The sequence below is a fragment of the Pungitius pungitius genome, chromosome 8 (genome assembly GCF_949316345.1).
Source record: "Pungitius pungitius chromosome 8, fPunPun2.1, whole genome shotgun sequence".
NCBI classification, from domain to species: Eukaryota; Metazoa; Chordata; class Actinopteri; order Perciformes; family Gasterosteidae; genus Pungitius; species Pungitius pungitius.
The window spans coordinates 17,567,183-17,588,892 of record NC_084907.1 but is presented as its reverse complement, the minus strand read 5'-3'; the positions used below and the strand labels follow the sequence as shown (position 1 = coordinate 17,588,892).

Below are 21,710 nucleotides of genomic sequence, written 5' to 3'. Positions count from 1 at the left end.
CAGGCCTGCTTAGACCTGAGGTTCCCATCTGGCATTTGATCATTTTCTCTTCCTTTTCACTATGGATTAACAAAGTGGACATGATCATTTATGCACCCTTTCTTAACCCCTTTCATTTGCACGGTAACCTGGCAACAGGCTACTGGAAACTCACAGACACAGCTTCATTTCACCATTTCATGGTGAAGTAATATAAAGGGCTTGGTAAATATTTAAATGTTACGTGTTTTTGACAATTATTATGTGCTCGTTGGGCAATGTATTTTTATTTTAGCTTCTTTTTACTTACCTTGTATCTTGGCCAAATTGATAGCAACATTTTTAAAGGTTTAAGATTCATTGAATGACAGTAAGTGAGGGAAATATACTAATTTGGCCATATAGATAAGCATGCGGTCCACAGTGTAAAATTTGAAAAGATAACAGAATCATTTTTACTGTCCATAAACAATTCTTTTTTTAACAACATATTCAACGTTTGTTGGCATTTCGGGTGAGATATTTCTGTTTCATCTTCTCACTGGTTGGATGGTCAGATTACACTTAAGAGTCTCCCTGCATGCCGATAATCACAGGGGATTCTCAGCTTCTCTCATAAAAAAAAAGGATCAAAGAGAAACTGAACTGGATGGACGGGCAGGAGGCAGACTCTGCAGGCACGACACTTTCCAATGAATACAAATCAACACATGAAAAGGTCTGAAGGCAAGCGATGATGTAAAAGAATCCTGCACATGTCAGGATCAATTTATTTTAAAATCTATTTCCAAACACTTTAAAATGAGCACTGAACAGCAACATTAGATTCAAATGAGATTTTGTGTATTTATGTCTCAGCAGCATTAGAGAAAGATGATATCACATCATTTTGTGACAGCTGACGGGTTGTTTGTTTACATTCATTATAACCTCTGAACAGATTTTGCATTAAAATGTAAACTCCAGAAAACACCATCTTGGCCCATATACCTGCTGGCTCCACCACAACCCCCCTGAAATATAGATCTTTGTTCCCAGATAGAATAGATAGAGAGCAAGATACGTTTCATTCGTTTCATCTCATAATGCCTATTTAAAGTTTTAAGTATAATCATCATCTACATCATTTGTATGAAAGTATGTATTTTACAGGAGACATATGAAACCTGACTCTCCTTCCCCCTGTTGATAAACATCCCTCCAGCCCTCTATTGGTTTTGGGGTATCCCGAATTCCTCTAATAAAAGAACAAAACCTGTCATACATTTAGATCACGACTCTTGATCTTATTCCGTGATGAGCTCGGGCTCGTGGGTTTAACGACACGGATGAGAGGTGGTTTGGATGGATGGATGCGATGAGGATGTTACATCACTTGCAGTGCAGCCAGACGCCAGCAGCAGCATCCAGCTCGGAGGTAAAAAAAAAAAAAAAAAAAAACCCCAGCTGGCCATATTGTGCACCAGCTCCCCGCAAATCGGCTGCGTCACACCTACAAAAAAAAACAAAAAAACACATCGCTGCACTGGAGCAATATATTCAGCACACCAGGAGAAATACGCTGCTTTCAAAGGGCTTTATCCGCCGAGCTGGTAAGTATTCGGATGCGGGAAATCAAATGTCTTTTTGCTGATAGGTTAGACATCGGCCCCCTTTATGTCGGAGCCGTGCGGGTCCTCTCCTGCGCTTTTGTGTGTCGTGGGGCTTCCTCGTGGGCCACAAGGCGCCTCTCAGCATCCTCCGTGTCACCGCGCTGCTGTTTGCATGCAGAGAAAAGAAAAGAAAAGCAACGCCAACACCATGACGGATGGGATGCCTCGAAGGATTTGTGGAGCGTAAATGACACAGAAAAGCATCCGTGTTGCCTTCCGTTTAGAAGTAATACGCACATGTTTACCCCCCTCAGGTCGGGCTTTTTTGTGCTGAGAAAATGGTGAAACTGGGGAACAATTTCAGCGACAAAAATAACGGGAAGGTGGTGTCTGAGGACGGGTTCGACACCATCCCTCTCATAACACCATTAGATGCCAGTCAGCTGCAGTTCCCTCCACCAGATAAGGTAAGCATATCCTTTCCATTATTCCATTATCCTTCCTCCTTTATTTCTGCACAGCAATGAATCCAATTATTAATGTATTAAATTAGAGAAAACGTTTTTTTTATTTTATTTCTAATTTTCTTCCTATAAATCGTATCTTTCTATTGTTCTTGCTTTATCTTTATAGCTATAAGTGCCGACTGATTGGGTCTCCTCTCATGCACGTGTCCCATGTCACATGTCTTGTGTTTCTACCAGGTGGTGGTGAAGACAAAGGCAGACTATATTGAGAGCAAGAAGGGGAAGCTACGATCTCCTAAAATCGCCGAATTCTCCATAAGCATCATTGAAGGCGTATCTGAGCGACTCAAAGTAAGAGAAACGTCGCACCCACCTCCAGTGTTTCTCACACTGCAACACGCGCGTATGTCCTGAGAGCGGACATCCGTCGCCGCCGTCACACTATAGTCTCTCGACCACTTAGGTTATTCATCTTTGCTCGGACAACCTGCGTGTCCTGCTTCCTGTGCGGCCTGTTCTCCTGTCCTCCTACACAGGAAGACATAATGCACAATGATTCACTTAACCCCGCCCTGACACTCTTAATTCATTCAGCTGCTGCCATGGCGATGGCCTCCAAACGGCACCATCTCTCCCACCCCCCCCCCCCCCTCCCCCCTCAACGCCCCCCTGGCTGGCTGAAGGGTGACACACAATATATAATGATTAAAAACATATGCTTCTGTAAAAGAAACGGTCCCTACATGATCCTGGGGGGCCCGACGACTTCCTTGCGTACTTTGAAATTCATGAACCGTGCGTGCAGAATAAGCAAATACGCGCTTCCCCAACGTCCTAAAGCAACAGATGAAACCGCTTCTGTGAGGTGCGTCGCCCTTCCTTCCGTACTAGCGCTTTAATCCCTGAAGATCTGAAAGGAAAGGAGGCCCATCACTGTCTCAGAGAACACGGCTCACATCCTCTGATCAGCCCGCTTTTGAAACGTTGCATCCGTTTCATCCCCTTCATGGCAGATAGTCCCTTTCATAATCTCCTGTTGCGATGCTTTGTGCTCGTGTCTGTTGCGCCGTGTGTAACTGCGGGGCTCATACAGACAGATTAAAAACTATTAGGATTTCGGTCACATTGATGCGTGCTCCAAACATGCAGAAGAACCGTACATAAAGGTCCTTGGATGCGTGTGTTCCCGTCCACGTGGTCACACACGGAATATTCCTTTGAAGTTATTAAATGCAGAACACTACGGTCCCGTCTGGCTGTGATCGCTGTTATGTATGGACCCACTTCTGCTCCGTTAGGTGACCTTGCTGGTGATCTGTGCCCTGGCCTTCCTGGTGTGTGTGGTGTTCCTGGTCGTCTACAAGGTCTACCAGTACGAGCAGCCGTGCCCCGACAGCTTTGTTTACACGGTAAACGCTTACGAGCATCAGTGTTAGTGTCCCTGCAGGAGATTTTATTTTATTGTAAACTAACAGTAACATATTTATAGTTGATACGATTTGATTTTAATGTAGTTTTTCATTACTGAATGAATTCATCTGGGTTTTAAGTGAACCTAAATAAAGGGTATGCAACTTCTAATGTAACAAAATAATATTCCTCTAATGAAATGTTGAAGTAATCAGGAATGAAACACACCGTTTCACACTTTAATACATTTTTGTGGGTTTTGTGGCTACATCCTTACTTCAGAACAACTGTATGGGGACTTTTTCCGGCTGATTTAGATAAACATTGCAGTTTATTGCACATTTTTAGGTTATCATTGACTTTGCTGACACTTTCCACTTGCGTTACAGTAGCTTAGCATTTTAGCTAAATTGTTATTCGAGTTTCACATGTATCAGTTTAGGGAATGCGGCATAGCTTTTGTTGAGTTGTATGTGGTGGACTGTGATAGTTGAGAATAAGCGGTTGAATATAATGGAAACAAGCATCAAACATCTCTTTGTTCCTTCTTGTTTATCCGTGAATTATGAATCACTTTGTTTCTCAGAATTCCACCCTACTTTCCTGAGTAATAACCTGGTCACCTTCTGTGTTCTTCTCACATTGTCCCATCTCTGCTCTTTTAATCTCACCCCCCCCCCTCTCTTCGGAGCAGCAAGGTCGCTGCATGCCGGCTGGGATGTATGGAAACTACCCCCCTCAGGGCCCTGGGGGCCGCGGGCGCCTCTTCACCCTCATCAACCACTACAACATAGCCAAGCAGACCATCACCCGGTCAGTATCTCCATGGATGACCATCATGTCTGAGGAAAAGGTCACCCAGCAGGAGACGGAGACCGCCCAGAAACTGGCTTAACCCACCCCGGGATCAGGGGGTGGACTCGCCTGCTTCAGAAATAAAGAAAATAAATAAATAATATGGTTGTGCCATTCAAGCAAACCTCAGAGTCCTGGGGCTTTCTGTTGGTGAGAAAGCGACTCACCTTTACCTGGAGATGCTCTGCAGGCTTGTTGATGTAGTTCTGGGGAGCTTTTGTTTACTGTAGCGGGAAATTTAGTCAGCAAAGCAAGCCTCAACCGACGGGTGGATTCATGGTTTGTTTGAATCGCACGTGTTGTTATTTATTTACACTTTCAAATTGTGGCTAACGTATAAAAAGCCACGGGGATACACACACACACATACACACGCGCGCGCACACACACACGCACACACAATGACTTCCCTGTCTTTGTACACAGACACGTATGCACCTAACAGAACACTCTTTAGTACTCACATTGTGAAACAACTGTGAACCATCTTGTGTCTGCGTTGCTTGTTTTAACTCACAAGCCCCGGCGACTTCTGTCGGCTTCTAAGCCTTTTTCTTTTCAAATAGGTCCAGTACTGATGTTGCATGTCCGACCTCATGAGGTCCAGTGGTAAATTTCTCACGAAGCAACAAAGTTTGCAGCACATTTGCCTCAGATGTCATCCTGTGTCAAAACATTTTACTGTCATGATGTTGTGAAGAAATGAGGCTTTGACCTGGAGGAAACCTTATAACCAGCGGAAAAAAAACAAAAAAAAATATTTTAATTGTGTTGTTTTGAAGCGGCCCATACGGCTCTGTGCATATAGTGCTGTTAAGGAGTCTTAAGTATTTTATGCATCAAGTCTTTTCAACCAGCATTAACGATTGTCTCCAACCATCTGAACTCTCTGTGAACACTATGTGCTTTTCTTTGCTGGCCACTTAACGGTCACTTTTCATAGTACACATTTTATGCTACTGAATGTTTTTTGCATTGCTAGGGAAGATACTGTATTGCGCAACGCTTTGCGTTGATTGATTGTCACCATAGATGGCTGTTGACAGACACTAGACTTAGGTTGATGTAGTGGAACAATCTGGCGGTAGTCGCTTGTCCTGTTGCTGTTTTCTGCGTTTCTCATTTAACTTGAACTGTCACAAATTATGTACTTTTTTCAAACAATGTAACTATTTCCATTGAAGTGCATTTGCTACATGAAAGAATTGTTCAATGAAAAACTGAAATAAAGTGCCCACATTTCACTAGCCATGTCCAAGTGGAATAACTTATTTATTAATATCACATTAGTCAGTGATGCTGAAACCCCCTCGGTGCTAAAAATAAATACCGTTTACCGCTACAGCTCCTTTGAGTTAAGAGCAAAGAAAACCAATCTAAGTGCTGTAGTGCATTCGCCGGGATAAGTAATTAATCCTATTAAACTGATTAGCAGAAATATTAAAAAGCTGAGTGAATCAAATCTTCTGTAGATGGTTTCTATCGTTAGCTGCATGAACCGAGGCAGGCCGTGTCTTTCTGCTGCTCTTGATGTTATCTGAAAGCCTGACATGAATATGAAATAAAATATGAAAGAACACACAGAATTGAAATGAGGCTATTGCTCAGTTTTACTAGAATGTCAGTACAGTCATGATGTGATCACATATTGAATAAATTGCTCTGCTGCCCATGATTGCCTGTAAAGCAAACCATTTATCGGGATTTGACAGTGAAGTATCATTTGTGTCATTGAGGTTCACAAGTGTATACGCTTTTTAAATAGTGTACATGAAACATCAAGGAAAAGCAAAGCTCTTCAAATAGTTTCCTTCAGTCCGGTCCAAACACTTTTTTTCAGTTAGACAGACATGAATAGCTACTGCCAATCCAACATCATCATTGCTGCTTTTAGTGGCAAAGAAAGACTCTTAAAAACTCTTAAAAGTGGACAAATTGCCTCCATAGACGGCCTTTTTAAACATTGGATCCCCAAATGCGCTGGAAAAAACACTATTACATAGTTAGCATCAGGGAAAGGAAGAACTCCCAAGTCCACTTGAACACAGAATCTTCACGAAGGCTCCAACATGGTAGACTGTACGTTCAGTCTCAGTGATGTCATCACCCCTTTCTGAGATAACCAACATGTGCCAGTCCCGGACGGTTTCCTGTCGAATACAGAGTCCACGCTGCCTAGTCGTGTTAGCTGTCGTACCAGTCCAGGAAGAGGAGGGAGAAAGAGCACATGACCAGGAAGAACAGGATCCATACCCGGAAGCCCGCGTTGTTTTTGATTGCCTTGGGGAACAAAATAAAGTCAAAGGAAAAACATAGTATACAGTTTCAAGACCACGTGTGGAATAGAGTAGTGATGTTACCTCTCGTATATCCTCATTGCCTTCTTTGACGTTTTCTGTAGCTCCCACCACCAGCTGGTGAATACCGTCTATCTCAGTTTCCTGTCAGAAAGTTAAACGGACGTCGAGTTTAACTTCGACCTCTTCTCAAAATAAAAGGTCCACGTGAATGAAACAGAAGGAACTCGGCTCACTTGTTGAAGGACTTTCTCAGCAAAGATCTCTTGCAGTCGAGAGATCTCCACCACCTTCCCCTCAATTTGCCTGTAATGCGCAAAAGAAATGCATTGAATATCCCATGAAAATAGAGTGCCCAGCATATTTGAGCACCTCCAGATGGCATTAATATTTCAGGGGCATGCAATAGTCGGCGTATGACCATATTTATCCAATCTGGAATAAACAAGCCAGTTTTCTCTGGCTACCACGGTAACAATACATATGTGTGAACAGAATGAAATGACTGACATCCCCTGGTAACAAATGTGTTGTTTAGAACAGATTAAAAATGGGACTTACCTCACTTCATCCACCAGGCTGTTCATCTCACTCACCAACCTCTGGTTCTCCTGCTCAAACTAGACAGAAACACACAATAATGACACATCCTGACTTGATTTAAACATGACAGTGAAGCAATGAATGTGTGCCTGACTGCGTCCTTGCATTTAGAACGCGATCTAAATATAGCTGTACATGAGACGTGCACAAAAAGCAGTACATGTGCTGTATAACATGAAGCGGATTGGGCCTCACCATTTGGATCTCCTCAGGAGAGAGCTCGTCCTCCACTCGGCTCTCCTCCCACAGGTTGACAGGGTTTTCCGGGACCTCTGACATACTTTTCTCTGCAGGGAGGAACAGTAAAAACAATATGTCTTTCATCACTTACTCAGTCATTCACTTTGTTCATCTGACCCGCAAGTCACTTTGAAAAGGGAAAACATAACTCAGAGTGGTTATTTCTAGAGATTTATTAAGATGATTTTAGACATCCACATTGGATCTAAGAAAAGAATGTGTTACAATAATGAAGCAGTGATGGAGATAGATGGTGATTGGTTGCCTCCAGTTTCCCCAGAGGTCATTGAAGGTCAGTGGGCGCACGAGGACCAGGTGTAGGTGTAGGGATGAATTAGATATGACACATTATTTGAAGTAAATTTGTTTTTAACCACATGGACTTCTCTGTGGTGCTTGATGTTCTCATCAAACGGAGAAGAGAGTGCGTAGGGACCTCTTTCAGTATTAATCTATAGACATTATGCGCATCTAAATTTTTGAATCATTTACTGGGTTATATATGTCAGGAGACTTACTGACTCACCAGGACTTTCCTCCCTGACAGTCGTCTTCTCCTCTTTGGGCTCCAGCGGCAGCGTTTTCTCCACCTTGCTGCGGTGCTCCGGGGCCAGCCTCGACCTGAAGACATCGAGCGCGGGGTCACGTGACTCAGGAGCAAGTTGTTAAAGTAAATAAAAGGTGTTGCGAACGAGGTACGCGTATCCTCACAGCCTCTTCTTGTCCACCATTCTCTTGACTCGGATGGCTCTCTGTTCAGAGTACAGCTTACACACTCCTTAAAAACAAACCAGGTGCACACAATGATGCCATGCAGTCCTCAGTGCTGCAACATTAGTTACGGGACTTGAGGTACGTACTAGGCAGCTCATACACACTAGTCGAGCCAGTAAACGTCCTAAAGACAAGCGGATGGTAAACAGTCCATAGAACAAAGCACTTCAAATGTAAAGCGGTGCATGAACTCACCTCTCAGATACACTTCAATCAGGTCCAGCACTGCCCCTCTGTGCTCCTTTACCTGGGCTGACATCACTTGCTTCTCCGCTATTGAGACAATAAAACATTCTCTTATTAAAGACAAACTTGTATAGGATAATAAGAATACAATAATAATACATACAATTTCCAGCCACCTGCTGGTGATTTGAAAGTCAAAGCAAGACAAAACTATCAATACAAGTATATTCTCTTTAAACTCGTTGTTGTGCTGCACTGTAAAAGCAGCAAAGAACACCTTCATTGCGCAGCTGCCTGATGGCCTCAGAGCAGGTCCTCATGAAGATCTGAGCATCCTGGTCAATCTGGTCTCGTTCATTCTCCGTCATACGGGTAAGATCTGATGAGATCAGGCTGTAAAACACGCAGGAACAATCACAGTAGGTGGAACGACGTTGTGGGCATGTACAGAAAGCTCAAAGTTTGACGAACGTTCCACGTTACAACTTTCCCCATCCAGCTGACATCATTTCTTTGAGAGGAAATTTAAACAACTTGCACAAACGTGAGGAGAACGTGATGCTCCAGACAGAAATGACCCAAATGATAACCAACACAGCACCAGGCTGTCAGGCAGTGGTCCATAGTTGTAACTCACCGTCTCCCTCTGGTGGACTTTTGCGATACAAACATTTGTTGTAGACACACAAAAACACATTTAAGAGCTTGTGATGATCCATTTCGGTTTAAAGATGGAACTATTTGGATCATTGATAGATCGTTTAAGTCCTTTTTCAAGTAAAAATACCAAACACGTTCTGGTTTAGTTAATAAAGATAATTCTTAGGAGCCTCTAAATGAAACAAACTTTGAGGAACAACGACGCGTTGATAGAAGTTGACCAAATCATCCTTTATCATACTTATGGGGGTTGAGAGAGAGATCTTTGGTTTGGTAAAGATACACTCGTAACATAATGTAACATTATATTGGAATTGATTGACGGCACCATCAATTAGGCTCTTGATTTAACCATAGCCCGTCTTGGTCGAAAATGATGACCGGCTGCAATAGTTTACTAGACATTTGGAAGTCAATTTAGTTTTATCTATAGTGTTTCATTATTCTATCAAGCAAAGTGAGGAGGTCAACGGAAGTCGATAAGAAAACTGGAAGACGGGAACGGCTGACTGCAGGCGAGACTTGCGGATACACCGCGACTGATGGTTTCTTGATGGATTTTCCCACCACTAAACGCTGCAGCACTCCGCCCGTTGACATTGCTCACGTTCAGTTAATGTGCTCTGCTGAGGCTTTATCAACAAACATAACAAAACAGGGGCTAATTCACACACCCACACCTAGAGAACACAGAGGGGGGCCTCGAAAGGGAGGAAGGCCAGGATTAGTCCCAGGGCGTGATTTGTTCTTCACTCGCTTGCAGCTCAATTATTCCAGACAATTAGACTGGAGCCGGCCGCTGCAGACCACCCTCCTCGCTGCTGACCTTGTGCCAGCAGACAGAACACACACACACACACACACACACACACACACACACAGACACACACACTGGAGACAGATTTGACGATACCTTCAAGTAGCACTGACTCCTGACCTTCTCAGAATTGACTGAAATTCAAAGAGTTTGTCAGTGCCGACCTGCCCTGCAGCCTCCGAGGGGTTTTACCGGCCGCTGTAGCTGATTGTGGTGGATTACGGGCACCGTTCGCCGTGACTCACCTTCCGGCGCTCACGTAATCTTTCCTGTGCTGTAGCAGAAAGTCTTTGAGCTTGGTGATGTTCGAGATCTGCCGAGATAAAAAGGGAGTAGAGGCATTAGTTGCTTCACTTTGGGTCAATTAGTCTCTTTATATGCTCTCTCTCTCTTATATACGCCTCTGTTGCTCCTTTAAATATGTCCACCACGTCGACGAGGCTTAAGAAAAGAGATTTTTAGACCTGTACCAAGAAACTATTTTCTCCCGAATACATTTAGACAGAGCAGGAGTAAATGTGGCATTTTGTATTTATTGAACGTGACAGGCGACCAGTGTCTGTCTCTCTGTGAATTCCCAATATTTGCTTTTGACAATTCATCAAGTCAGGGACATACAAAAATCAAGCCTGCAATTTCCTCGTCAAACAGCTCTCATAAATCCAACCATGAGCGGCTGCATACAGAGCACTGACAGAGCTATCTCGAATAAGCTCCAAATTCATGGACCTGTTACTATTTATCACAGAGAAAATGTCCATGCGTATATGTGCACAGGCTAACCGGAGGAAACTTGGTTCAATCCAATATTTGCTCCTGTAATTTGGTTAAATATTAAAAAAGACCAAATTGCTTCCCTGTCCACAGAGCTCTGCTGGCAGCGCACAAGTGGGTGTGAATATGCACACAGCGGGCTCTGTTGGATCGGCAACAAGACAGAACTCAGACAAGCTAAGGATTGAAAAATGACACAGTGAGTTGGACTGTGACAGCGACCCCGGAGCATGGGAGACTGTTTGGATATCATAACATCACTGTCTTCAGCCTTCAGCTTTTTCACCCTAACAACCTCAATTATCTAATTGCCCTGGCTGTAAGGGGGTAACCTGGCACCGGCAGTCCAATAATGTCTCTAAACATTCGTTCCCAGCGTCGCGGTGACCTGAAGCGGCTTTTTATTCGAGTCGACGTTTTAAAAATGACATGTTTTTCGACGCAGAAAGAAGGTGTCAAGGAAAACAGAGCTGAGCAATTTGTTAGAAGGCCAGAACTCCTTCTTTGGTTTAGACGGTAATTTGGTGACGTATGTCACCGCTGCAGGGCGCCGACTCAGGCAAGGGCTGTTAAGGCAAACCGACCCTTGTAATAATACAATTATTTGAGGTCAAGAGTTAATTGTTGTTCAGAGCAGTTGAGCTTAGAGGGACGTCCAGGGGAGAAGAGAACCTTTATTATGGTTAAAAGCTTTTCAAAAAAATGATCCATTACGCTGCGTCTCAGGGAACAAGAGAACTTTGAACTCCTACAAGATTGATACGATTCTCCAATACTGCAGCATCACAGGCTAAATGTGCAGGATGATCCAGTGGGTTGGAAAGCATTTAAAATCTTTTCATTCTTGATAAACAAAGTCAGAATTATTGATTTATTCATCAATTCCAAAATGTATCTTGAAGTAGAGACGAAGAACCTATTGGTTGTCCAATGAATCTTATCGACGTCTGCGATGGTTTTCCCTTGTGATTTATCTCACCTCCCAGATGAAACACTCGCATCTAATCTGAAGAATTTAGTCTGATCTAGAATCGAAGAATCAGTTCATTACAATTTACAACTCATTTGATTTCAAGTAAAAAAAAGGCAATTAAGCACAAAGGCTCCTTTGTCTCAAAAGAATATTTTCTGTTTTTATTTTCTTCAGCTATTTAATTTTAGAGTCTGGAACTATAACTGATGGGGAAATTGATCACTACCTACTGAAAGTCTACGGACAGTTTCTCCACTAAAACAAGGTAGTAATGAAATGAATGGACAATCTGAACAAACATAGGTGTATTGCCCTTTGTATAACGATTTGATATTTGAAAAGGAGAAAGATTTGCCATGGAATTTGAGAACTAAACATGTGGCAGATGTCTGATTATCATGATGTTATCTTATTAAAAGCCTCCGAGCCCTTTGAAAACGATATAAACAGGAAAACCAGTGTGAGGCACATTTTTCGGTGTTCTTGAGACGACATTGGCCTGCCGCAAAATATAACCCCCTACTTGGCTTTAGCATACATACTAAATATATTTGCCAGCAAAACCCAATTGAACTGCTTATTTGGCCCAGCAGGTAGTGCTAAATACACAGCATTGAAGAGACAAAAAAAAGAAAGAGTGCATTGTGTGTGTGTGTGTGTGTGCGTGCGCGTGCATGTTGTGGGGGTGCCGGGGAGTGTCAAGAGTGCTGCTCTGGGGGTTGAGCTGTCTCCTGTGTGTATACATTGGAGCTCGGATTCCCAGCACAACCTCCAGGGTTTGCAGGGGGTCAGAGGGATCAATTGCTCTTGTAACTTAAGACCCTAAAGAGCAAGTAATTCCTCAACAATGAGGAAGGCGGTGGCCTTGTGCATGTGGCTCACCAAATATGTGTGTATGTAGCTTTCTTTGTGGGCGTGTTTCTGCGAATATGTGCATGCGTGTGTGTTTGTGTGCGCGTGAGCGAGGCAGCGCTTGCAGCGACGGCAGAAGGAGACAGTCTGCCGGGCTACATCTAATCTCGTCATCATCAAAGACCCCCACTTTACCTCCTCACTTTCTCCTACCCCCCCCCCCCCGTTTCCCTCCAGCCCCGATTGAGCCCAAACAAACCATCAGGGGGGATTATTATGAGGAAGAAAAGAGAAAAGGCTTAGCTGGCAGATTTCTGAAGCGCTGGTTTTTGTTTTGTTAAATCCAGGTAACGGACAGAGGTTGATGATGACTGCCATGCTTTGGTTTGTCCTGACCGAGGGCTATCCGCGCTGACGCCATGCTACGCTGTGTTTGGGTACGTGGGCCCGGTAGACAGAGGATGCTTCAGTGGACCCGACTCAGACACGCGCTGATTTCTTTTGTCATGTTTATGTCTGACTCTGAAATGGGCTTTGTTTTTTTTTCTTCTCCCCGGTATGAACGCTTTAGTCAGCTCCGTAAACAAACAAAAAAAGATGGCATCAAAGAAGACTCCTTAAGAGAATTCATGAGCGGGGTTCCTGACCCCATTTTTGATACGTGCTGAAGTAATAGGACTTTGTTTCGATTTTTAGAGAGCCGTAGTGAGTGAATACGGCCTCTCTTCCTTTCTGATCAGATCGTGGACACAAAACGTCAACTTGAAAGCAACAAACACTGATGCGTCAGTCAGTGAAGACAATCGGATTCAGCACACACGCCCCAAATCTCATCAGCAATCTACATAATTATAATAACTCATCTCGATCCTCTCCTCTCGTCGACTGAGGATTAATGGTAGTAAGTGAACAAAATGTTGACCGTTTGCTCAGCAACTTTGACTTTAGCTTCAATTGAAGCATTAACTTTAAGGTGAAATGACGTGTTGTGATGCATTACGGTCTTAATCTAAAAAACAACAAACACATCAACATGTCTTTAAGCAGAGGAGCAGACAGTCGTTGTGTTTTGAGGTGTCGGGGTCAAGTGTTCCACTCGCTGTTGTGGTAGTATTTCAGTAATCGTAGATCACATAACTCCACATTGTGTGACTAAGCCTCAGCAGCATTCTTCAAGCAGAGTCAACAGCAGCCGTTTTAGTCTTACAACGTATTGGCTTTTTTGGGCTTTAATTTTTTCAGCTTAAACTATTTAGCCTGCAGGGTCTCTGGTGTCCGTCTCATGATTTAAGAGTTTGACTTGCATCTGTAAATCTGCATTTCATCACTTGTACCCCTTTTATTTTATTTTCATGAATCATGCAAAAGCATTTAGTTGCAAACCAAGCTTGTGCTCGGGCCTGACAGGATGCCTCAACGTTTAATTTGCCCGGCTTTCATGGGAAAACAGAAGGAAGATTAGGCCAACTGGTAAAGAGAGGGTTTAGCAGCAGGTTCGTCTCAGCTTCTCCCTGATGGAGCATAGTACTCAACAGCTGTGTGTCAGGACGTTTTCACCCGTGTGCCAAGTGTGGGACCTTTCAAGTGTTTCTTTTTAGATTATGTTACATACAGTTTCAAGTTAATAATGTACCAAGTTTCATGAGACAATATTCTAAAAAACTCACGATTTAACCTTTTATTTACCATATGGATGAGTGATGATTTACACCCCGAGGTAATTAGTTGACATTAGTAAGGCCATTTAGGGAATATTCACAAAGTAATTTTTGGCTACACAACTTATGTTCATTATCTACACTTATAAAATATACTAGATTTATAATTTTTTGTTTTATATATATTTATCTATCTTAACTGTACTTAGGTATTATTATTATTACTTTGTCCTGATGCCTTTCTTGATTCTAACAGATGTGTTTTGACAACATATAAGCATACTATTTCAATATGAAAGATATAAGGAAGAGCCCCCCCCCCCGTCCCCCGCCTCTATCAGCACAATATACTTTTAAGTGAAGGCGGCCACACTCTCAGGGTTTCTAAGAAAACACTGTGAGAAGGAGCCAATTTTGGCATTCCAATAATGAAGGCACAGTGGGGAACCAAACACTATTTTCTACACACAATTTACCAATTTTAAAGTGACCTTCTCCATTTAAGCTCCAGAAGGGCAGCACGCTGCGGCGAGAGACGAGGTGAGCGGTGAAATGGAGATCACAGAGCCCCAAACGGACCCCTATGAGGTAAAAGATTCCCCTGACCAAGCCCCACCCTGTAAACGCTGGCCTCTTATTAGCCAATCAAGACCTTTTTTGTTGCCTTAAAAAATGCTGAATGTCCTTTCTCTTTGAGCAGGAAAAAGACTCGTAGGTCCACTGTGTAGTTGTCAAATGTGATGTTTTCCTTTTATTTTCCTGTGAAGCTTCAGTGGGAATAACTTTGAGTTGTACATGTCTTGAAGGGCACCCACATCTGTTGTGCATTAGGTGCCGGCCGTCAACATTGTTACTGGGGACCTAATTTAATATTTTCTCTGTTTTGATCTTCCACCTTTAATCACTGGCTCTTGGGAGGATCGGCTTTCCCCAAGAAATTGTTGGAGAGCCGAAAGAAAATGTTATTGCAGTATGTTTATGGAATCATACATGTGAAGCGGGGACTTGCCCAAGAAATGCTGCCCATGTCAGTCTGTACAGAAAAGAATTGATAGCCGAGTTGTGGGTGAAAACCGCGACATAACTGTAAGCAGTCAGGACATTCCAGGCTCGCAATTTCAATTTCTACAAAAGCTGCTTCAGCGAGATGGTTTGAGATATTATCTGCAGCGTGAGGGCCACAGCAGTCGGGGGGGAGGAGAGCAGAGGGCCGGCACCACAGGATAGGTTTGGGTTTCTTTGAATCAGCACCACTGCTTTTATTAAACCTCCATTTCTAATATCAATGTAACGTAACATAACAAAAACCTAGTTGTGCAGGACTGCTGTGACCAGGCCCATGTTTGCCCCGGACTGATGGTTGGAGACATCAGGTACAACTTATAGTCCCGACTCCCCGAGGGAAACGTAAAGTGGTTTCTCAAGGTGCCTTTGAAGAGGTTTGTGTTACTATGTGTACGATTTTCATGGCCGGCCAAGGACTTCTGGCCTAGGATCAACTCTCATGACATGGAGTGAAATCTTGTAGTTCCCAATGATCCATTACCTGCTGCCAACCCTCGATGTCGCTTCACCTCAAAAGGAAGAATACAATTTGACATGATTTCAAGAACTAATTAAACACCCGTCTGACAAGTTAAGGTTCAAATGATTTAAGACACAAATATATTTAAAGCAATGTGTTTTTTATCAGAGGTACTGAAATAAAAATGTCCTTATGAACTATGTAAATAGAGAGCTGAATATTTGTCTCAGATTGAAATCCTGTTTTGACTAGTTCAGAACATTATAATAAAAACATGCCCCGTCTTTTCAATCTAGATAGATGGAGGAGAAAGCTCTTTGCTAGTTTTATAAGCGTAGTTTCGGCTTGCAGTCTGAAGTCTAGATCTCATTGGGCAATTTTCCGGGTAGGTTCAAAGCCCAGAATCTTGGCCTGTCAACATTTGGGGAGCACTGGCGCTAGGACCTGACAGTTGGCACAAAGTATTCTGGGTATAAAAATGCTGACTCTGGCCAGTTGGCCTAGTGTGATTTTTGTTTGAACAACTTTTGTCTTCCCAGTTATCAAGCAGAGTGGTCCTTTTTCATGAACTGCACACTGGGCATGATTTGAAAAGTCCTGTAATAAGTAAAAATAGTAAGTTTGGACAGACAGACTCATTGAATTAAATAAGAAAATGTGTCCAGAAGATTTTCAAATAGACAAATACAATGGCACACTTTGAGGAAAAACTATTTTCCTTTTTGATATTTGGTGTACTGCAAATTGTCAAGCTCCTTGAATTTCCTGAACCAACTAAAATTACTGAATGCTTTGGAACCTAAAACATTAAACACTTAAATGTATATGGTTATTGTAAACTAATACAAACCCTGATCTAAATGGAGAAGGCTTCAGAACAGCTCAGTAACCAAACCAATAAATGATAATATTGCTGTGCATCAAAACACCAACTCCCTCCAACGACATAATTAGGGTTGGGCTGGCCAATGTTATTTAAAGAGTATACAACTTTACCGGAGATTTTGCCACAGATTTAACACCAAAGCAGTTCTTCCTTCAATGTCTATTGGCTATGTAATGTTAGGAAGCCACAAGCACGACTGCTTTATGGCAAAATAATGTATGTTGCCATGATTTTAGCACCAATGTAGTGCAATCATGTATAATATATTTAATTGATTTAATATAACATCACATAAGTAACGTAGATTGGGGTAGGGTATTTTATCCTTATTGCCCACTGACTCCTATTTACCTTCACGATGCGTTCAATAAAGTTATCTAAGGATGTGTCCCGTCACAGTGCTGAGGGGCCTTGCGAATTGCGATACAAAATGAATGGATAATGTTTCTGTACACATTTCATAGGCGTAATGGTGGTTCTACAGTACAGCACGCGAAACAATAGCATTAAAACACCCCTATACTGAATTGTCAATAAAGCGTAAATTCAGTTTGTTTCGATGCTAGCCCAGCTAGCTAAAGTTAGCTTGAGGAAACACTCACCACTTCTTTCGCCTTCGGAGAAAAGCCACTCTTGGGTCTGGTCCTCTTGAATATTTCATCTTTGGTAGAGTCAACGCTTATTCCTATTGCCTTGTTCCTGGTTTTTACTGTCTTGACACTGGCTTTGAAAAGTAAAGTTATATCCACAGCCATAACTCTGCAGCTGCAGCGCAGGGCACGCTGTAAACAACCTGACACGTCACCAGGAGAAGACGTCATCGTCCTGCGACGCTGTGGATTTTCCCTTAGCCCGAGAAGAAAGCCTTATATTTTACCTTAAGGTTTTACCTGTGATTATTATTTAAGTTGGCATATACTGTACTTAATAACACATTAATCCAGCAAAGGTCTGACCTGCAATCAAGTTACTCTTCGCCTTGGTTGGGTTCCAGGTAGGGAACATCTTAAATTAAAAAACATCTTGAATATAATAACTTGAGTTAAAAAAAATACTTAAATTAAAAGCCGTTCAATTGGAATATCATGTTTAATAGTATAGCAACGTCTACATGTGTTAGGTTTTCTCCACCGTTTGCATTTGGTAAGGACCAAATACAGGCAAGATACACAAATGTTCAAAATGTGTCTCCTATTTTCCCAGAAGCGTGCCCAAACACCTTCTTGAAGGGATGTCCAGCAGGAAGCGGAAACCTAACTGGACAGACCAGGAGTGTCTTCTTCTTGCTCAGTTATTGCAGGAGAGGAAAGAAATAATCAGAGGGAAGTGCGGCATCAGAGTTTCAATACAGGAGAAAAGAGAAGCCTGGGAGGAAGTAGCCCAATCCATGAACAATGTCTTTCCACAGATTCATAGGACAGTTTATGACTGTAACAAAAAGTGGGAAAATCTACAGGCAAAGTCTAAAGTGGAGATCAAACGACAGAAAAGGCCAGCGGGTACAGGTGAGGAGAATCTGCTTTGTTAGCAAGAGAAAAGTGTAACGCTCAGTATCATAAAATCTGCAATCTAAGACTGTTGAAATAGCACCTTAAGGGGTAAGACTACGTGGGAATAGTTGCAGATAAATAGATTTTGAGTTAGAAGCCTCGAGGAAGAAATAAGAAAATCCTCAACATATTCTTTGAGTTGAATATATAGTATTGCACTTATTTTGAACTGATGCATGAATTGACTTTTCACCTATACAAGGCCTGTCCGTTGACCAGCTCACTACTGTGACTCAAGTAGTGATTTCTGTGATGGACATCTCAGAAATGCTGCAAAACAATAGAGAAGAATCTTCAAGCTCAGGGTGGCTGGAGTCTCTAAAAAACAGGTGATTTTTTATTTTTATTTGCTGGGGTATTTTTTTGCTTAGACTGAAAAAAAGTATAACTTTGTTACTCCAATTACAAAACCCACCATCTTCAAATGATGTCCTATTACATTTGTGTTATTCAAAAAGAATTGTAACAGATAAATTGTCCCTGTAAAAGCAGTTCATACTGAGAACCAAGGGATTGTTTAGAAAGGGACATTTTTATGACATAATACATTGCCAATAATGTAAAATATTTAAATTTGTCAGTGCTGAGACCACAAAAAAAGATGTGTTTACCTGTATAAATGAACTACTTTAAAGATAAAATACAAATTATTGTCCAACATTATTGTTTTTCAGCAGTGATGAAGATCGAAAGGACCAGAGAATAGATGAAAAATTCTCAAATAAGCATCCATTGAGAGAGTTTGAGCTCCCCACATATTCTCCAACAGAACATAAAATGACAGATTTTGCTAACAACTCAAAATCACTTGCGGTGCATTTTAACACTCATCGTGCTGATGGCTTTACCGCTTCTGCAGAACCTGTAGAAACTCTCTACTCATCTCCTCCACCTGCAGTGAACTGCACAGCCTTACAAGAGCGAATGGATTTGGAAATGTCTGTGCTAAGAAGAAAAGAGGCTGTCCTTAAGCTGCAAGAGGAATATTACACACTGAAAATTAAGCTGATGAAAAAGCAAATGGAACAGCCTCCTTCAAAGGACTGAAGTCCTTGACCTGTTGTACCTGCAGGACATACAGATGCGTCAAAGATGGTCTAAATAACAAGTCTGAATATAATCAATATTGCCCAAGAATAAAGTTCACAAATGTGTGTTTTTAAGAGGCCTGCTAAGTATTGCTCCTTTCAGGAAGTTCCTTTCCATGTGGTTAGAAACCCACTGTTTGCTTAAAAATATTCCAGTGTACTTCAAGTACTTAGGGCAGGGTTATATTGCTAAGACACACACTATATTTTAGAATATAACCATGGTTTACGGAGAACCAATGACACCTCAATAAAGGTTCACACAACCGTATTTATTTTAACTGCCGAATTAAAGCTGTAAAATTTTAAATTCTCGAAAAAGTTTGAAGTAAGTGTAAATGAGTTTGTTTTATCTGGCATGGAAATCTAACTCGTGTATAGTTTTACACTGAGAAATGTAGCTTATTTACAGATTCATGCCATTTAGTCCTAAGTGCAAATTTGGAAGCTGTTAATGTTTGACATGTACCAATATACATATTTGTTTAAAAAAACAGAACTCGGTCATGCCAGTGTAAGTAAAGTTAAAATAATGTCCTGTCTAGACAAATGTAGTAATTTGTGCGTAATATTTCTCATAAATCCATTTATTTGTAAGTGACAGGAGTTGGCACCCAGATGTGAGCAGATGTGAGAATAAAAGTCTGTTACTTGCTGTGTGGTTTGCTCATTTCCTTTGTTAGTGTTTTGCTAGACTGCGTTACAACTGAGTGCTCCGACTGTCTCTCCTCTTCGGCCCGCTCAGCATTTTACTCCTCGTCATTTTTTCAGCTTCAACTGTGAAAAGAGAACAGCTTTTTGAGGACTATGGTTATGGGCATAAAAAGGCTACGTTTATTATTCATATGAGGAGTCCAGCAGAGCATTAAAGTTTCCAAACTTTTATCTTACCATGGGATAGACACTAATTGAGCTTGCTGCAAGCATGCGCTGTGCTAGAAATTGCAAAAAGTATGACAGGCTGCTGTTTAACATCACATTTTTTATCCAAATAGGTTTCATAACCTCAAAGGCTTTGTTAAGAAGCCATCTTTTCTGGGGTCATGCTTATTCTCCAATTCAGCCTTTTTCATCTGATGAACCCACACGGCCCTTTCAGATGGTTTAAGTACTACTTCCCCTGCACTCAAAAACTTTCAATGGAATATAAACTGAATACTATCAAATGTGTATATATACGAAACTGTGTAATGTCAAAAAATACAATAAATAATACAATTTATCCATTTTTTGAGTTTAGTAAAGAAAAGTTTGAAATAGAAATAGAATAGAAATTTCCTCAAAATTGCATTTAAGCACTTGAGTAAAAGTACTTCCACAGCTTGTTACTGTAAATTACACAATTTGTATTCATATTTGGCTCTTTACATTCATTCCCCACAAGAACATGTGGATGTTGTTTTTAATATATTTTATTGTTAGTTTAGCTTTCCATAATTAGTTGCTTGGAGGGACATTGGAATCGTTGCCCTCATTCACTTATACTTTAGTTATTTTATTGTAAAGCTATGAATGTTGTCGTCCCTTTGACCCTTGAACTCACATGCTGTTTGCCTGGATTGTGTTCTTTTTCATCCTTTGCATTCCCTTTATTTATTATTTGTCTAACTAATGGTTATCAGCTTAATCTTAACAAATATTGTGTTGCAAACATGCAGATAAAACTGAATGATAATACCCCAAAAACTACTGTACAGCATACTAGATACCATCTGTGCCCTGGATGAAGCGTCAGTGATGGTATCCATTGCTGCCGTTCCTGACAGATGAGCCATGTTTTGGAGTGTCCTCTGGGCCGTCCACTTAACTGCCTGAAAGGGAACCCCTTAATCTTCACTTTCTCTTTGTTTGGACTATTATCAGACCTGTCAGTCTGGCTGCTCTATCTTCACAGGACTCATCTACTGGCTGTTTGACGTTGGCTTAATTCTATCAAAGGCCTTTATCTCTGCTTTGCCTGAGGATGCATCCTTCCTCTGACTCGCTTGGATAGTCCCAGCTCTGTCAAAAGAAATCTCATTGGTGAAAATGACACTCTTTTGTGAAAGAGCTTCTTTCTTCTTGCATGTTGCTTGCTTGTTGGTCTTGGTCTTAATTTGCTTGCATAAGTGTCTCGGTGTGCTGTATTTTCTGCTGTCTGTATTGTTCATGATTGGGGTGTGGTCTGAAACCTGTGCTAACGACACAATGATATGCCGTCAACCACCACAGATTCAAACCGTAGATTGTCCCTCTCTTCGCAGTAGTCACTTGAAACAGTCTGCAGGAATGTCCTGCAGGTTGATCTGATGAAGAGCAATTACATGGGAGGGAGCTGCTACCTTTGAGGTGGAGGCTTGCCTACCACACCCTGTAGGCTTACAAATAAAGCCTCTGGACACGTGCCAGACATTGTCCCTTTTCTTCTCTTCCTACCCCTTCCCGAAACAGGATTTAACAGGTGGTGATTAAAAGTGACAGTGTTTTGGGTTAGTCGTGATCATTTAATTGGCAATTGAATACTCGTTATTCCTATTAATTGTCA

The 21,710-nt window shown here is 41.8% G+C and overlaps 3 protein-coding genes across 5 annotated transcripts; 2 read left to right on the top strand and 1 right to left on the bottom strand.

Moving 5' to 3' along the window:
• Positions 1 to 1,243: 1,243 nt before the first annotated feature.
• On the top strand, positions 1,244 to 5,550 carry LOC119229831 (neuronal vesicle trafficking-associated protein 1-like). Of its 2 annotated transcripts, none has more exons than XM_037490587.2 (5): positions 1,244 to 1,396; positions 1,886 to 2,038; positions 2,276 to 2,389; positions 3,337 to 3,447; positions 4,143 to 5,550. In XM_037490587.2, the coding sequence occupies exons 1-5, from the start codon at positions 1,328 to 1,330 to the stop codon at positions 4,341 to 4,343; spliced, it is 648 nt and encodes a 215-aa protein (XP_037346484.1). In that variant the 5' UTR covers positions 1,244 to 1,327; the 3' UTR covers positions 4,344 to 5,550. The 2 variants fall into 2 exon arrangements, with proteins under 2 accessions (XP_037346484.1, XP_037346485.1); XM_037490588.2 differs by lacking the exon at positions 1,244 to 1,396 and adding an exon at positions 1,405 to 1,571.
• Positions 5,551 to 5,895: 345 nt separating this feature from the next.
• On the bottom strand, positions 5,896 to 17,486 carry stx18 (syntaxin 18). The gene is made up of 11 exons (XM_037490584.2): positions 17,151 to 17,486; positions 10,126 to 10,193; positions 8,681 to 8,796; positions 8,413 to 8,490; positions 8,155 to 8,221; positions 7,970 to 8,064; positions 7,399 to 7,490; positions 7,162 to 7,220; positions 6,837 to 6,906; positions 6,664 to 6,744; positions 5,896 to 6,583 (listed from the first exon to the last, which is right to left on the bottom strand). The coding sequence occupies exons 1-11, from the start codon at positions 17,367 to 17,369 to the stop codon at positions 6,488 to 6,490; spliced, it is 1,041 nt and encodes a 346-aa protein (XP_037346481.2). The 5' UTR covers positions 17,370 to 17,486; the 3' UTR covers positions 5,896 to 6,487.
• On the top strand, positions 17,408 to 19,835 carry LOC119229830 (uncharacterized). Of its 2 annotated transcripts, none has more exons than XR_005121652.2 (4): positions 17,408 to 17,542; positions 17,752 to 18,053; positions 18,301 to 18,427; positions 18,776 to 19,835. XR_005121652.2 is itself a non-coding variant. In XM_037490586.2 (4 exons), the coding sequence occupies exons 2-4, from the start codon at positions 17,780 to 17,782 to the stop codon at positions 19,143 to 19,145; spliced, it is 774 nt and encodes a 257-aa protein (XP_037346483.2). In that variant the 5' UTR covers positions 17,408 to 17,542; positions 17,752 to 17,779; the 3' UTR covers positions 19,146 to 19,835. The 2 variants fall into 2 exon arrangements, 1 of the variants encoding a protein (XP_037346483.2); XM_037490586.2 differs by having other exon boundaries at positions 18,773 to 19,835.
• The last annotated feature ends 1,875 nt before the right edge of the window (positions 19,836 to 21,710 follow it).